Genomic DNA, 18,060 nt, shown 5'->3' on the forward strand with positions numbered 1-18,060 from the left:
CTGTGCCACTGAGCTAAATCCCCAGCCCCCTAGATTATTCCTTTTTATAGTTAAATAGTGTTTCGTGTAGGGATGTGTCACTGTTTCAACATTCCTCCTTTGAAGGACTTTTACATAGGCTCCAGTTTGCGGCCATTTCTAACAAAACTGTTCTAAGGGTTCACATGCAGTCTTCTGCATGAAATATGTTTTTGTTTCTTTGAGATACATGGCCACACATACAATTGTTGCTCTGTAGGAAAGGTCCATTTTAATTCTAAGTGAAATTATAAAATCATTTCCCAAGCGGGTTGCTGCATCCTCACTTGCACAATAAGGACAGGTGCGGGGTCTCTGCTACCACTTGTTGCCCTCAATAGTTTTCATTCAAGCCATTCTAATAGGTGTGAAATGCTCTTTCATTATGATTTTGACTTAAGCTTTTTAAATGGCTAATGATGTTAACCATCCTTTTTAATGTGATTTTTGCCATATGTACACCTTTTCCATGAAATATCTGCTTGTGCCATGTGCATGTTTTTTATGAGATTGCTTCATGTTGTTGTTGCATTGGGAGGTTTTTGTGCATTTTAGATACAGGTCCTTCATCAGATCTGTCATTTTGAAATATGTTCTTCCAGTCTGTGACTTGTTATTATCATCTACTTAATAGGGTCTTTTACAGAACAAAATTTTGAATTTAGGTGGGGTCCTGTTCATCAATTTTTTCTTTTGGTGTCAAGTCTGAACTCTTTCTGTAGCTCTGGGTTCCAATTTGTTTTTATGTTTTAGAATTGGTCAGTTGCATTGCTCAGATTTCCATTCCTGTGACAAAATATGTGAAATAATAAACTGAAATGGTGGGAAGGTATATTTTGGTTCATGGTTGCACTGCATGCTTGGCCTTGTTGCATTAGGCCTGTGGTAGCACAGAACACCACGGTGGGCATGTGTGGCAGAGGGACCTGCTCACCTCACGGCAGTCAGGAAGCAAAGAGGGACCAAAAGGGGCCAGGGTCCCAATATCACCTTGAATGGCTCTCCTCCAATACCTCACTTCCTTCTACTAGGCCCCGCCTCCTGAAAGTACTACCACCTTCCAGTAGCACCATAGGCTGCGGGCCAAACCATTGACACAGGGCTTTTGGGGGACAGTCAAGATCCAAACTAGAATAGTTTGATATTTTTCAGTTAAACCCATGATACATATTGAGTTAATTTTGTGTAAAGTATGATGTTTAACTTGAAATTAATTATTTTATTATGGCAATTCAATTCTGTAGCAAGATTTTTTTAAAACAAGTAGGCTCTCCTTCACTGGATTGTTTTGCCCTTCTATTGCAAATAAACTGTACATGCTTTTGTAGATTTCAGGGTTTCATATTTTCTTTGGTTGGTTCATGTATTTGTTCTTCCGCCAGTGATCTTGTACTTATACAGAAAACCTTAACATTGAAAAGAATGAATCTTTCCATGCTACTTCTGTTTTACAAATTTTTGGCTATTCAAAGACATTTCCATTTTTGTATCAATTTTAACATACTGATCAATTCAGGGTGTATTAATATTTTTGTTCATTTTGAGTCTTCCACCAGATAAACACAGTTTTTATCTTAAGTGTAGCTATTGAAATGCAGCAAATTTTTGTGTGCTGATCTTGTATCCTGTAACATGCTGAACTTCTTAGTTCTAGAATTCAAAAAATTCCTTGGCATTTTCTGTGTAAATTTACAGGAAATTTTTTTCTGGTAAATGCAGACCAATTTATTTATTTTTTCTGATAAATTGATTTTAGTGTAACAGAATATGAGCAGTTACTTAATTAGAGATCCCATATTGAAAATAATCTTTAAAAAACTATTGCTGAGTTTCAATATCATGTCAAAGAATTCCATAATTATACGGAAAAGTTATTAAGTTAATTATCTGCCAACCTTCATCTTTGTGAGGCCAGACTTTGTTCACATACTTCCCATAAAACTTCTTGTAACCAGGTTGAATGCAGAAGATAGTATAAAAATTCAACTATTTTTCAGGAAGACAAACATTAAAACATTTATAAAACAGTACTGCTACTATAACTAATTCTTTTATTTGGGAAAATATACTTGTTTTATGTTAACTTGCAAGGGATTAATAGTTGATAGCTTAAATGACTTAATAAGACATATTTAAAAATTTGAATAAATTTAATTAGTTAAACTTAAATTTAATAAAAATTTAGTATCTCAATCATACTGGGCACTTTTCAAGTATGTGATAACCGTATGTGGCTGTTGGCTACTGTATTAAACAGCACAAATACAGAACACATACATACAGTAACTCAATTTGTGTAGGACAGCACTAGAGTCTGGAATGTGTGATGTGATTAAGAACGGTGATCTTTCAGCTGATTCTTGGAATAGTGCATGACAATCCACTTCAAAAAGACATCATTCCTTAAATTTTCCCAAAGAAATTATGGATGTAATGTAATGAAGATGCCATGTCTCCTTTTAACCGGCTTTGAAGAGATTGTGTTGGTCTTCTGAAGGGAAAAACCATTTATAATTGCTCTGTCTCAGTCTTGCAAGCTGTTGGTATTTATTTATTTGTTTGTTTGTAGGGTCTGGAAGGACACTGAAGCCAGGAACTTTCCCAGAATGACACATTGGCTGGCACCGTGCAACTGGACACTGGAAAGTGGACTCTTCAGAGCTAGGCACTGAAAAGGTAAATATTAAATGCATGAGTGTGACTTTGGCAAGGTAAGCTGAGCAGAAGTGTGTCTGTGAGAACTAGAGGTGTCCGTGTAGACAGGAATACAGATGGTAGCAGAAAACTCTGGACTATGTCTGATACAGGTAGAAATCAATGGCCATAGAATAAACCTGGAAATTCTCTAATCTATGAGAAAATTCTTTGATAACTGAAATCTATGATTAAAATAATGAGTGGGCCCCAATTTCTTCTTATTTGGCATATTTTCAGTAAGCTTTTCTACATTATAGAGATATTTCCCATTCTTATACCATCATGCAAAGTGAATTTTCTTCAGTAAACAGTAAATATTTTTGGAGTGTAGTACACGACCTCTGTGTTGACACTGTGAGTTGTGTTTTTGAAAGAAATTATCACTGTGATATATCTTGAAACTAAAGTACTGTAGATAGTGATGCTGGTGCTGTTTGGAGAGAGCTGCTTGCCCTCATGCCTTGCACTCTATGTGTTTTCTAGAACAACAACAACAAAAAACTTTAATCCAAAGAATTCCCATGAACATTGAGAACGAAATTTTAACAGAGTAGCATCTACGAAGAATGGCCGTTTATAGGATTGAACAGTCCCATTTGTGGAGAAGTGGAGCAACCAATCCTAGGCTGTACTGTTTTTTCCCACTTAATATGCAAGCTGTATAAAATTCCTAAAAGGATCTGATGGTCATGCTGCTACATTGAGACAAAGACTGGAGAATCTGCCTCACCTGGTCATTTGAATGCCTGGTTTGAAGAATTTGAGGAATTACCAGTTCTAGGTCAATTAAGCACTTTCTTTAATACATTCCAACTTAAAATTCATTGCACCCCCACAGTGTAAACTCCGTGGAATATATGAGTGAAGAAAGCTGGAGTTTCCTGTCCACATGGAGCTTGCATACTGGCGGTACTCAGAGATGCGGGGGCAATAAACAGTACATATAATTAAAAATAAAATTGTGCTATTGCTTTGGAATATAAAATAGTGTTGATAATTGCAAGCATGTGCAGGAACAGGCTTGGTGGTAGCACCTTAAATATATTGTCAAGTTAGATTTCATTGAGAAACTAACATTTCAGTAGAAAAATGAAGGAGATGAAGCAGCTGAGACATATGGATATCTGGAGAAATAAATAAGCAAAGAGAGTTTCTAATACAACAACCTGGAGACAGGTGCATGCCCAGCATTTAGAGGCCAGAGTAGAAAGAATGCAGTGAATGAAGGCCTGAAAGATGAGAGGCAAAGGAGAGGAACTTAGAGTTCTATTTTCACTACAGAGGCTGAGGGTTTCTTGGCACCTACCTTGGATAAGGAATATTGAGCTACATCTCTTCCATGGAGCCTACTTTGAGCTACCTAGGCTGCAAAGCAATTAGCTCGAAGTAAAATATACCCAAGAATGTCTCTTTGGGTGCTCAAATTTTACTACAATCTTCATATTTCTCTGAAATTTTTTGTTCTGATTCATGGCACTGAAAATTGAACCCAGGGATATCCCTAGCCCCTTTTTATTTTTTATTTTAAGACAGGGTATCATTAAGTTGCTACGCTGCCCAGACTGGGTTCAAACTTATGATCCTCCTGCTGCAGCCTCCCAGACTGCTGAGATTACAGGTATGAACCATGACACCAGGTTTTTTGAGAGCTCTAACCCACAAAGGAAGAGTTGTGAGAGTACATTGAAGTCATGTATAAATGTCTTTTGAATACACAAAAACTACTTATGGGAAAATTTTTATTAAGACACAAGTTCTTATGTAACAAGAGTATTTTTAGAAGAGGAAGACAATCTGTTTAATTGCCATTATGATAAATATTTTAATGGATGCATATTAAGATAATTTATTACCTCAGTGTCAATGATATTTCATAATTTTACCTAAGATGAGTCTAATATTTTAGAGAGTTGTTTTCAGTCATGATGAAGAAAAATGCAAAGTAAACACAAGGTATACAGGTACACTAGGACAGTGCAAAAAGATGACAAAGTTCAAGAAACATAATTACCCTAATATACACAGTAATTTTCACAACAAAGTTACATTCTTGCCTCTTCAGGGTGCAAAGTTCTGTCAGTCTCATATGGCCTCATGCAGTTGTTCCTGGTTCAGAAAATAACAAAATAAAAAATTCAGCTATCTTCACCCCCAGCCTCTACCCAATGGAAGAGGGGGGACAGCCTCAGTTAAAACTTCCAAGCTTTTGAAGAAGTACATCTCAGCCAAGGATACAGTGTGCAGTATGGCCAACCAAGGGTTGTACTAAGAGCCTCAAGCACTTACAAGCATAACCACAGCTAATGAACACTGAAGAAGCTGTCGTCATAAGGCATGCAGAACGGAGGAACAGGGAGTGTCCTCCAGGGGGCAAAATCAAGGAGAGTGTGCGTTTCATACTACCTGGTAGGTGGGATTTGAGACTCACTGAGGACAGCAACTCCCATTCTTTATTTCATTTCAACTCCCATCTTCATTACATGGATGCTTTTATTGAAGTTTCCACTATGCCATGGTGCACAGGCAATGAGGCAGAAGTACTTGGTTTTTTTATATCAAAATTTTGGATCCTATGAGACCTGGTCCCTGAGGAACTGATGGAGAAGATTGTACATAATTCAGAGACTACAGACAGTGAGGTAGAGGATGAAAAAGATGTAACACATTGTGCTGACTTCTTCGGGAGAAGGTATTTTCTATGAATGAGAAAAAAGAGAAAATTTATATCTTATGAACAAAAAAGCGAACTCTAGCAGGCTTTGATTGATCATGGATGTCCATATGTTCTTCTCTCTCCTGGGCAGGGCACAGGTGTAGTCTATAGTTCTAGGCTTGGGACAGTTAACTGGCTCATAGAAATATGCACTTTACCCAGTGAAATGTGGGCAGAAGTGATGAATATCATCTTTGGGCCCCAGCAGTAAGTTTTCTTGCTCCATATCCAGACTTTTTCCAGGCTCACACAGCAGTGCGAAATTTTATCGCCTCGAACACGATGGATTCACACAGGTCAGGGAGCCTGAACGCCCGAGTGACTGAGTGGAACAGAACTTCCCTGCCCGTTCACACTGAACTCTGACACTTGCCCAAGATAAAGTCATTTTTCTCTAAGCCACTGAAATTATGGGCTTTTTAGATTAAATCATTTATCATACCATAACTGATAATAATTAATTTTAATTTTTACCTTTCAGCTAGGGGCAACTATTGTTTGTACTTGGTTTTAAAAAATGTAAGCTAGAATGATTATGGATACTTGAAGACTAACATGTTTTAAAAGGGTTTCTATTTCTTAAATAATATGTCTCCACCACCCCATAGAAGTACATGGTGCCAGGGCTGAAGAGATAACATCTGTAACAACTCTTCTCTGTCTTTAAGTTCTTCATCTTTCAAGGAAAGTTGAAACTTCTCAGCAGGAATTAAATAAGTCCTTCTATTAAACAGGCAGCTGGCTGGGCTCTAGGTACAGAGACCCTTGAAAGGATCCTGCCTGCCTCGCCTTGGCTTCCGGTTCAGAGGAGTCAGACACGAATTCAGGATGAGAGCTTGGAGAGGGAGCTGGGGGCAGTTCGGCACACGCTAGAGCACATCTGAGGGCTGTGCCTGTGAACGGGCCAGGCCCGAAGGAGTCCAGTGAGACTCAAAAGTCAAGATGGGCCTCTTAGTTCTGGGGATGTGTATAATGTGTCCAGGCTGGATGAATATTGAACGTAAATCGGAAAAAAGAACAATAGGAAACAGGAAGAGAAACAAGGCAGAGGATCAAGTTAAGCAGGGAGATGGAGGGCCAGACCAAGGACGTGCTTGGCAGGGATGTCCAAGAAGGAAACAGCACAGTGGGAGCGCTTTTATTCACCGGTTTCTGTCTAGAGCAGGCAGCACTATCTTTTCTTTACACAAACATATAGACTCACGGTTCTACCAGGGCAAAAAAAATGTGAATGTGACAGTGACGAAACAAAACTAAACTTAGGAAAGGAAATCAAATCGGCGCTAGGTAAGACCCATTATAACATTGCAAACCTGCTGCTCATCATCACGTGAGCAGTTTGTGCCGCCAGTTCCCCACACGGAGGTAGTGTGGTGCCCTCTGCTGTTGGCTGGGTGGACGTTCGGCGTACAGCACAGCAAAGGAGGGGCGTCAGAGAAGGGGCTGGGAGGAGAACTACACCTCTGCCAAGGACCCTTTAGCCTTCAGCTTGCAGTGACAAAGTCAGCGGGTGAAACTGGGTCTCTGCGAGTGAGGCGGAACAGTGTACTGGGGTTTCCCACAGAAAGATTTAGAGCTCCACTGCGGATTTTCTGACATAGCACAGAAAACAGGCCGACGGCCCTGGACCTCCACCCTTTCACCTTTGGGGCTCTGGTGAGGAAACTGCTAGAGGGCTTCTCAAAGTTTCTGGACAGACATTTTTCCTCTAACTCATCAACTGACACTGCCTTAATTTTTTAATATTTAAAGCATCATTTTAATGAATGTTATAGAGATATTAAAAGAATAAAATAAACATGTTCTACTCAACAGTTGTACTTACTGCAGACCATTTTTTACAAAAGTGTGATTATATGTTACATACTATAGTATTTTATATGACCTTGATGTTGTCCAGGCATTTTCCATATGATAAAGTATTATTACATGTTCACACTATTTTCCAGCACTTACAGACATAATATCTTATTCAATTAATTTTCTCTATAGAGAAATATATATATTTATTTATATAATGTTGAAATATATATATATATACTCATATAATATTGAAATGATCACCCTAATAAATAAATAGCTGTAAATGGGACTAAGTATGTTATAGTAGAATCCAGAAGATGTGCATATGTTTAAGGATTTTTTATTCATTTTGCTCAACTCCCTTTCTAGGTGGCCCCTTTATGTATCACTAGCCAGAGCCTCCCCCACCCAGGGCCTGCCCCTTTCATAGTGACTGCTCCTAGAGATGTTAGTGACATTTTCCATCATGTGAGTGAGCTGCAAGGTGTAAGTCACCTCAACACATGCGCACCTACAGACCCAAGTGAGGTCATTCTCTCCTGCCAGTGTGACAATGACTCATCAACTTGAAAACCTTGCTGGGCAATTTTTGTCTTTTATTGTCCTAATACCTGAGCTCTTTCCAAATGTGTTTGGAGCACTGAGTATGCACAGGCACTCGCTCTGTCCCACCTCGCACACCTTTATCGCGGGCCGTTCATCTCATCAAGAAATGGTGCCCATTACCCAGTGACAGCTGCAGTTGCTTTGAAAGCCCTGGTTGGCCTCTTGTTCTCGGGTGACACTTCCTGCATATATCAGACCTGGTAACAGAGCCTTTGCGACCTGCTGTTCAACATGGAAATCAGGAAGACAGATCTGCAGTGGGAAAGCCAGAGGCTGAGTCTGACTCAGAAACATGACTTCTGGGTGACTTCAAGTAATTGTCTTCCCCTTTCTGGATACTTGTCTGTCTATGTATCTGGAGGATGAGTGGACTGGACTAGGTGATTATTAAATCTTCTTTGTACTAAAATTTATATTGTACTGACTCGCTTTCTCTCACTTTTTATTTCTTGGTTAGATGCCTTTATGTTTCATCACCTATAATGTAGACCCTAAAGCTACCTCAATCCCTTCCTCCCCAGACCACCCCATCTCCCTCCCAGGAGCCCCTGCCTTCACCAGGGCCTGCCAGAACTCCTGCTGTAGCTGACCAAGGGTCTCCCTCTGCTGCTCTGACTGCCACTTGAGGTTCTGGAGCTGGGATGCGCATTGCTTCATTTCAGCTCGGATGTAGTCCAGCATCTTCTCCACTGTGGCCTGAGCCTCCCCTGGCTCCTGTTTGACCAGCAAAGGACCCAGAAGTGTGAAGACCCACACTGGACCCATCCAGCAGTGTCAGTGCCTCCTTCAAAATATTGTATTCTGTTCGTTGTGCCTCAAGCTTCCGCCTCCCCAACATGGATTTACACAGGGCCTTCTGTAGTTGCTGGCATTTCTCCACTTCTCCCTGCAGCTTCTTTTGGATCAGTTCAGCCATGGCCAGGATGAAATCCAGTGGGGGAGGAGGGGACACTGGGTCTCAAGCTCTGGAAGTTGCCCTAGCTCACTTTTCTGGTTAGCCATAGTCCTTGTCAGTATTAACTCAGTATTAACTCTCTCCCTTTATGCTGGCTTCTTGCTTATCCATATTAATACTTCTTCTTTGAAAAACTACCAGAACTTTTTGGTCTCTTTTTTTTGTTTCATGGATCCACTTGTATGTCTTACTTGGAGAAATCACAGGCATGTGTGTGGGTGGGTGGGTGTAGAGAAGGCTATGGGTAATTTGTGTCTGTATGGGAAGGTGGTGAAATCACCTCTGGGGATTCCCCTAGGGCAGGTCCTGCAGATTTCATTCCCCTTCCTGCTGTAGTGTTAAGTGTCTTCACAGTGGGCACTCAACGAGAAAAGGAGACCAAATAAGGTGACTGAGTCAGAGTGCGAAGTGTGTGATTTAGGAGATCTAAGTGTGTGGAGATGTGAGTGCATACTCGATATCTGTGTACAGAAATCTACCCTGTGTGTGAGCAGATATGTGCTGTGTTTGGTTCCATGCACTGAGGATATCAAAAAGGGAGAACAAAAAGGAACAAGGAGCAATAGTCAAGTTGGAATTTGTACACACACTATTTCTCTGAAATAATTTTTAAAAAGGACTCAGATGAGTGGAATAAAGATGATCTAAATGCAACAGTTTTGTATCAGAGGTATCTTGAAACAGGAATCCAATACCCTCAGGTGTGGCTCACTTAGGTGAAAGAAGAAAGTCCTGCTCTAGCTGTGGCCGTGCAAGGTTACAGACTGACCTTGGACACTCCCCCTGCCAGAGTAGGCATGTCCTTTGTGTACAAAAGATGTGCAGATACACACACACACACACACACACACACACACACACACAAGGTCACACTGCTTGGATCTACAGACATCTTCAGACTACAGACCTCATGATCAGTGTTCCAGCTTTAGCTGTGAGAGTAATGAAAGTTGGATTAGCCAGTGACACACACAGTCAGGTGTGGCATTAGAACTGATTTAATGAAGCCGAACAGGGAAGAGTCACTCCGTTCCTCCCACAATCCCTCTTCGCATCAGCCCTGAGCCCCTGGAAGACTAGTTCACCAGTGAGACTTTCAGCGATGTCCAGAGGCTCAGGAACCCTCTAGAGTGAGTGCAAGGGATATTTTTAGATAGTGCAGAGGGTAATAGCATGCTAGTTGCCAGGGCAACAGACAAGGGACTCTTAAGCAGAATGGGAAAGGGGTTTCAGCATCCAGTGATCAGCTCCTCAAAGGCTGGTGGCAGATCACATTACTTCTGCTTGGTCTTCTGCTGAGCTGGTGCAGGGGTGACCGTTGAGGGGCAGGGCTCAGGCACCTTAGGATGGCAGGGCTCCGGTGCCTTGGGGTGGCAGGGCTCAGGCACCTTAGGATGGCAGGGCTCCGGTGCCTTGGGGTGGCAGGGCTCAGGAGCCTTGGGGTGGCAGGGCTCAGGAGCCTTGGGGTGGCAGGGCTCAGGAGCCTTGGGGTGGCAAGGCTCAGGAACATTGGGGTGGCAGGGCTCCGGTGCCTTGGGGTGGCAAGGCTCAGGCACTTTGGTGTGGCAGGGCTCCTTGGTTTTGGGGGCACATGGCTCCTGAGGTGGAGGCTGGCAAGGCTGCTTCACCTGGTGCTGATGAACCTGAGGGGGTGAGGTGCAGGGCTGCTTCTGCTGGTGGGAGCTCATGCTTCAACAGTGGTTGGTCCTAGAGACAAACAAAGTGACCCAGTGATTTAAAGAAACAGAGAGCAATCCAAGTTTCATGTCAAATAAATTTCATTAGAGGCCCAGTTAGAGGGGAAAACCTCTCTTTTCTCTCACGAATGCCCTATGTTTGAAGTAAAATATGCTCTGGCAATTTCTGGGCCCTTTCAAGAGGGGGAGTTTGAGAGCATATTGCTCTGCCCTAATTCAGAAAGAGACTTTGCTCTGTTCACTTTCTTCCCCAGACGTGTTATATTCCTCACTGAAAAATGACCCAAGAAAGCTGCCATCCGTGGGGCGTGTGAAGCCACATGCCAGGTCTTTCGGAGAGTGACATCACAGAAACGGCTGCAGTCTGCCCACTCCTGGTTCCATATAAAATGCCCTGTAATCTGCAGGCTGGCTCTCTATTGGTCCAAGCCACTGTGGCTCTGCTTCTGGTCTCTGCTCATCCGGTCTCCTCTACAATGTTTTCCTCCCCATTTCTGCTCGTTGAGTACTCCTCCACGGCAGCTCATATAACACTCCACCACCACGCAGCTCCTCTTGAGCAATGCTCCCCAACCGCTCAGCCCTTCCCTTACCTCTCCTTCCTACTAGCTACCTGCCTTGCATCTCATCTATTTGCACACATGCATTACTTTCCCTGCTAGGTGGCAAGTTTGGTAACCTCCATACTGGCTTGAATTATCTAAAGTGCCTAGCACACTGACTTAAATACACACAGTAAACACTTAGTAGAGACCCACCCAATAAATTAAAATTTCCGTAGCAAGTGTCATATCAGAGAGAATGGTGTGCTGCTCACAGGACTGTAGACCTGAACCTTGCCTTGTCAGCTATGAATTGTGAGCATTGAATGAATCCCTCCCCTTCCTAGATCCCCATTTCCATGACCATCTACTGACTGGCTGACTTAATTATGTCTAAATTCTCTTCAGACCATGAACTCTCTTTTCATTTTTAAAAAAAGCTATTCTAGTGTTCTCTAACCTTAGTGAATACCCTGCATCAACCTTCTGATGCACAGTCATCTCATCCAATTTCCAATTATAAAAGAATAACCAAGAATTCCAAACCATCTGCAATCAGAGACGCACCTGGTACCTGGAGAAGAACGGGTCCGTGGAGTCGCTTGCGTCTATTGTGAGTGTGACGGCCAGCTGGCTTTTATAAGATGAACATCTCAAGGAAATGGACTTGCCCCAGCTGCTCTGTTTTCATTCTTGTTAAACATGACTCACCCCACTCCCCTCAATCACCCTTTGACTCAGCTTGCATGATGAAAACACTCACCTGACATAATGGCACTGGCAGTCTGACAATGATGTCACCACTGCCACCTTCCCCCTCAGACCCAGGTGTCCTGTGTGTCTTGGGGGAGGAATGAGCAACAGGCTTTTGGCTGATTTAATGAGTTCACCCTGGAGGAGGTCTGAGTCCTTTAATGACCCTGGTACCTGCTGTCTTCCCCATGCAGGTGGTTGCTCCTGTGTTCTAGGGGAGAGAACAGGGGACACGTGGACAAGTGGCAAAAGGAAGAGAAGAGGAGCTGCCGGGGGCACCCCCGCCTGCCTGCCTTAGTGAAGGCGGATGCTACAAATGTGGAATTGATTGACTATGGATTCTTGGGATCCAAGACCTTTGTATCTATTTCTCACATTTTTTTCTCAACTCCATGGAACTACACACATTCAGAATGATTTACTTCAGCCCCACCCCTCCCTAACTGGTTTATTAATCTGGGAAAACCTGCTTTGCTTTCCCCAACCACACCTTTAACCCTCTCCTGCTTCGGAAGTTTGTAACAGCTAGTTCCTCTTCTAGGGTAACCTTTTCCCTCTACTCTACTCAGCCAGGTGGTCATGGCCTTTGCCCATTTCCTAACCCAACTGCATCCTGCCTTCACCCAAAAACTTGAAAGCCTTTTCTAACCACTTCCACTCCAAACCCAGCAGTGGAGTCCCCAGAGCTGAGTCCTCCGCCATCTCTGCCCACTTCCAGCTCTAGCTCCAACACCTGGCAACCCTGCTGACCACAATGTTTTCTTCCCTGTTCTGACTGTAGGATCTCTCCAGGATCGCAGCTGTGCCTGTTCAAGCCAACAGTGTTCTCATCATCTAATTTCTTCCCTCTTCATTCAACAGATTCTAGAGAAGTGCTAATATGTGCTGCTCATGTTAGTCACTCATGGAGTTAGCCGAGGACAAAGCCCCCACTTCCCAAACAGATAAGGAACTCCCCTAAATGAAAGGGTAAGTAACTAGGCCCACTGGCTCTCAGAGACCCTCAAGTTCTCACATCTCAAGGATAATTGAAGATTTCAAGCCAGAAGTGGTGATATAACTCACCCAAATTTAAAAAGCCAACCCCAAGTGAAAATGATGAAGGCTGTTAAATGATCAAAGGTGACTTCCTGGCTTGGCTCTGCGTCCACTGACAGTTCTGGACAGGCTTTGGTAAGTGATGAGACCGAAAGAGCCCTACCTGTAGGTGAGCCTTTAACTGTAGCAAAGATGAATCTGAAGTAGGGATAAAAATAGATATTTCTGGTTCTGCTAAAACTAAGAGGAGATGAATTATCATTGGTGGAAACAAAAGACTCATTTAGTTCAACATCAACTCAGTGGGTCAGGGTCTGAAAGAGAAAAGAAAAGGCTAATGTGATAAAATGTCCATTGTGAATTCAGCTGGTTTCACTCAGAAGAGGTCTTGTAGCAGCAACAAGGCCCAGGTACCCTGACTAGTGAGATACTGATGATGCCTCTGAGTTGCTACTCAGCATATGCCCTCCCTCAGTGATAGTCAGCTTCTAAAGATTATATGGGACTCTTCTTTTCTAGGGTCGTAAGACCAGGGGCTCCTGAGCCCTTAAACCAGCAATTTTCTCTACACAACATAACATGAAGTGAGGTCACTGATTCGAAGCTGTATTCCAAACACAATCTGCTAATAGGTGTGGCCAAATTACCTTAAAGTCAGGTGTGTGGACAGCTTCTCTCCTTCATCCCAACCCCTCAATCCCCTCTTCAAACACACAGCTAGTATTCATGGAGCCTCTGCTGACTCCATAACTTGGTCACCGCCTGCGAATTTGAGTTCAGGCAACTTCTCACTACATCCCACTAGCCGTTGGACCATATCCACCCTCACACGTGTCTGCTGTGTGGTAGCTGCTCAGTAATCAGAAACTGTACACTGCCTGATTGGCTAAATGTCATTATGTGCAAGGGGAGCTGGGCTGCTGCCTTGACAACTGCTAAGAAATTTCTTGGAAGGGAAACATTCTGTGTCCTCGTGATGGGTCTTAGCATGAGCTGAGAAGGAGTCTGAGGGCCCAGCAAAGGTCAGAGACACTTCTTCCTTGTCCGTCTGTGTCATTATCAGCCAGGATAATGACACACCTTGCTCTGAGCTGGTGCCAACACCACCACCACACCTGAGCCCCAAGCTTGTTGCCTCTCTTCAAGAGTCTCCTCTAGGCAGGCTCAGGTCTCTTTCTTCACCCAACCTTCTCTGAAGCTGGTGCACTCCCATGTCCGGTCCTGAGTGTGCAGAAATCTCACCAGATATCTATACATGTCAGGCTCTCCTGTCAGCTCCAACCTGTACTTCCCTCACCCCACCCAATGCTGCTCAGGCTTGCAGCCTCTGGAATTCTCCCCTGGAAGAACATTGTTCTTTCTCTTTATCTCAAGCTCACAGGATGGTTGGTATTAAGGTTCTTTCTTCTCACCAGCAGGGTTAGGTTAGCTGTTGAATCAAGCCTTCCACATAGAAAGAGAAAACTAAGTTAGCTTCAGACAGGAAGTACATCTCCCAGGATTCTCAGCCTTGCCAAGAGCCCTGCTCGGGACCCAGAATGCTACCGTTTTTCCCACATTGAAAAGTGATTATTTTGTCCCATTGCCTGGACCCTCTGCTTTGGCTGAGAAATGCCTGTAGTCACCTTCTGTTTGCAAAGAAGCACAGAATGGCTCTAAACCTATTCTTTATTCTGTGGTGCAGCTTTTTCCAGCATAGGTTACTCCTTCCTCTGCATTTCCTCAAGGCTCAGACTTACGTAGGTCATGCAGAGCTGGAGTTCCTTCTAATTACCCATGGGAGGGTGTATTTAAAGCAGAGTAACACTTACAAACATGTAGTCTTCAGGGAGTTTTACATTCCCCTGTCCTCTCCTCTTATGCGGAAGAGTCAGGGAGAGCACAGTGTTGTTTGTGCAATTCAGGTCATTAATTTTTAAAAAGTCTTTCTAACACACAGGTGCCTCAGCAAGAAAAGAAGAAAGAAACACCAGATCCTTGGTGTTAGGACCCTGTAGAACACTTTGGCCCAACAGGGAGGAGAAGCTAAGTTTGCAAATCTGGGTGCAGTAAAGAGGGCATGAACTCATGGCGCAACAGAGCCTCTGCTCAACCTCTTACTCTGGAGGGAGGGAAGAGACAAGTGGGAGGAAAAGACTTGTTCCAGACTCTACTGGTTGCTTGGCAGCAGAACCAAACCAAAACGGGAGTTATTTGATTCCTCCTCCACTCCACTGTCTCCCTAGCAACAGACCTTCCCTTGTCCTTCATCTTTTAAGGCCAAGATCCTGCCACGTGATTCTGAGGCCTTTATGAATCTCAGTTTATCTTACTGTGCTTTGGAATGATAATATTTGCTCTCAGAGCTTTTATTAAATAAGATAACACATGCAAAACACCTTCCAGAGTGACTAGGACACAGTGGACGGGTAATAGATATCCAGAGCATCTGTTCTCATTATGGTCAGAATCACATCTATTATTAGAAACTCATCTCCAGTGACTCAGAAAATTCCACCATTTTCTTCATTTGGAAGTACTCAGTCACTCATTCATTTAATACATACTTGTTGAATGACAGTCAAATGTCACATACGAAGTCCCAGCTGTATAAATTCCAGTAGGGAAATAGGCAACGTTCTGTGAGATTCTAGGACCCACTCCCTACCAATGAGAAGCGTTGCCTCACTGAGTTAAGCACAAGAATCACTTTGGATCTTGCAAAAACTATACCTACAGTCTCTCCATCTTAATGGAATAGACATAGCCAGGGGAAGGCCCTATAGATCTATATTTCTAAAATATGCATCTAGTGGTTATCACGATCAAACAAGTTGGGAAACACAAGTTACTAAACACAATGGCTTTTCAACTTTGATTGCACTTGACATTCTCTAGTATCTTTTTTAAAAGCCTATGTCTGTGCTCCGTTAGAGTTTTATTTCATCAGAATTTTTAAGTCCTCAGACAAAACTAGGGTTGGAAATCACTGCTGTAACAGAAGTATCCGCTCCTAGTACCTAAGCATGGCAAGAGAGTCCCAGTGAACTCCTCCAGGTGGAAAGAGGTACAAGTGGATGCTAAGGTGCCTAGGCAGAAACTGATATTGATGCAATTAGATGCTAATGAATGTAGGTGTTTGGCCTGAGGGTACTGGGAGCCCTGTGAAGAAATTAAATCCCATCAAAGGAAGACTAAATACTTCTACACACCCTTGTACCTCACTCTCCCTCCAGAAAGACATCAAAGGACAGGTTTAGGCTGGTTTGGCAGGGCTGGTCCTAAGTCCAGTATCCTGGAGCTAGGAAATGATTGCAGGTCATCTTTCTGGACACCATCAAATACATAGGATGAATGGTGAGTTAAAGGCCCAAACTTCCTACCTCCAAGGGGCCTCTGGCTAGGCCAGATTGTGACCCTTGGAGTCCCAAAGTACTAAAAAAATACTTTTTTTCTGCTGTTGAAAAGGAAAATCTTTTCCTCTACACTCTTAGACTCCATCATGGGAGCTTGGAAAGTTAACTGACAAAAGACAGATTTATAGGAGAGAAGCCATATAAGTTTTATTTATATTAATAGTTTACATGCATAGAAGCATCACAGAGGAGAAGTAAAAATTCAAGGAAGTGGTAAGATTCAGAAACAGAAAATAAAATCTTAAAATGAATAGAAAATCACAGAAGACCCCCCAAATAGTCAAAGCAATCTTGAAGGAAAAGAGCAAAGCTGAATGCAACATACTACTTGACTTCAAACTATATTGTAAAGCTATAGTAACAAAAGTAGCATGGTGCTAGTATAAAGACAGACACAGACTGATTGAACAGAATAGAGAGCCAAAGCTCAGGTCCACACATTTACATCTATTTATTTTTGACAAAAGTGCCATGAGCATACAATGGAGAAAGAGCAGTCTTTCCATAAACTCTTGGTCTATGGTATCAGGAAAACTAAGTATCACTTAGAAGGATGATATTAAACCTTAAAACCTAGAGGAAAGCAGAGGAGAGATGCTCCATGACACTGGTTTTGACAATGATATTTTGTGTCTGACCCGGTCTCAAATAAAAAAGTAAATTTACTGGGGAATTAGCAATTGGTAGAGCACTTGCCTGGCATTGGGTTCAGTCCCCAGGAGTGAAAAAAATATAGTTTATGTCACAGAACCAGAGAATAGTATGGTGGTCACCATATAAGTGGGTGGTTAGGGAGAGAAGGATGAGGAGGTGTTGGTCAAAGAACATACAGTGATAGTTATATAGGAAAATATGTGTCAAGAATAAACCAAAAACATGGAGAGAGAATATGGATTATTGGGATGGAGATTAGGATACGTGATGTGGGGGAAAAATGGGTAATGACTGCTAATGACTATGAAATTATTTTTATATGTGATGAAAATGTTCCAAAATTGGTTGTGGTGAAGAATGTACAATGCTGTGAACACACTCAAACCATTAGATTTTGCGCTTTAAATGGATGAATTGCATGGTATAATAAAATTATATAATAAAAAACAAAGCACAAAGGGCAGAGCATTTGGAATTAAAGGGATAATAAATTTTAGGAAGTGAGTGGGAGATCTAAGGGGAACCAGTGAAGACATAAGGGTTATTTGAGTAAGGACTGTGTAGATTCTTCTTGGTGCTCGCTCACCACCTGCTGTGATGAAGGTTGCTCTCCACACCAGCTAGGAGAAAGGGGAGTTTATGCCACCTCGCAAAGGAAGTTTACCTACTGCTTTTGGCAGATTAGAGGAAAGCAGCTGTAGTTGTTGATCCTTAATTTCCTTCAGAGCGCAATAACCCTTCTACCAAAGTAGCACATCGTAGAGTGGTAGATCCTGGTCTTCTCCACTGCCCTCCCCTCCTCCTTGCCTGCTTATATAATAAAAATGAATCTTTACTTTTCAAATCGCCTAAAACACATAGTTGCAATTTCTTTTAGCTGGCTACCACAATTTGAACTTGTTCATGAAATCTTACATTATAACCTAATTATTTACTTACCTTCTAATTTATTTATTTATTTATCTTGATTTTGGACTTCTGTGTCCCAAACACTTATACTTTGCTTATTGGGAAATCACTAGCTCCATCCACATGGGCGTGGAGAGGGTAAAGTATGAAATAGGACCCACAAAAATGCAAAAGCCCAAAAGTATGTGAGGATCCACCTAATTTGAGGACAGGAAGAAGGCATCCAACCCAAGCTCTCATTTTGTGAGGTTAAGGGGCTCTGTCAAGGTCACAGATCTCG

General features: G+C 42.5%; 1 protein-coding gene and 1 pseudogene across 1 annotated transcript; both read right to left on the reverse strand.

Annotated features, from left to right (window-relative positions):
- Nucleotides 1-7,936: 7,936 nt before the first annotated feature.
- LOC102017725 lies at nt 7,937-8,753 on the reverse strand (annotated as a pseudogene).
- A 1,019-nt stretch (nt 8,754-9,772) lies between these two features.
- Nucleotides 9,773-11,703, reverse strand: LOC102011263 (cornifin-B). The gene is made up of 2 exons (XM_005414616.2): nt 11,599-11,703; nt 9,773-10,499 (listed from the first exon to the last, which is right to left on the reverse strand). Exon 2 carries the CDS (start codon nt 10,478-10,480, stop codon nt 10,067-10,069), a length of 414 nt encoding a protein of 137 aa, XP_005414673.1. The 5' UTR covers nt 10,481-10,499; nt 11,599-11,703; the 3' UTR covers nt 9,773-10,066.
- Between the last annotated feature and the right edge of the window lie 6,357 nt (nt 11,704-18,060).

The sequence above is a fragment of the Chinchilla lanigera genome, unplaced genomic scaffold (assembly GCF_000276665.1).
Source record: "Chinchilla lanigera isolate Chin_1 unplaced genomic scaffold, ChiLan1.0 scaffold00191, whole genome shotgun sequence".
Taxonomy (NCBI): domain Eukaryota; kingdom Metazoa; phylum Chordata; class Mammalia; order Rodentia; family Chinchillidae; genus Chinchilla; species Chinchilla lanigera.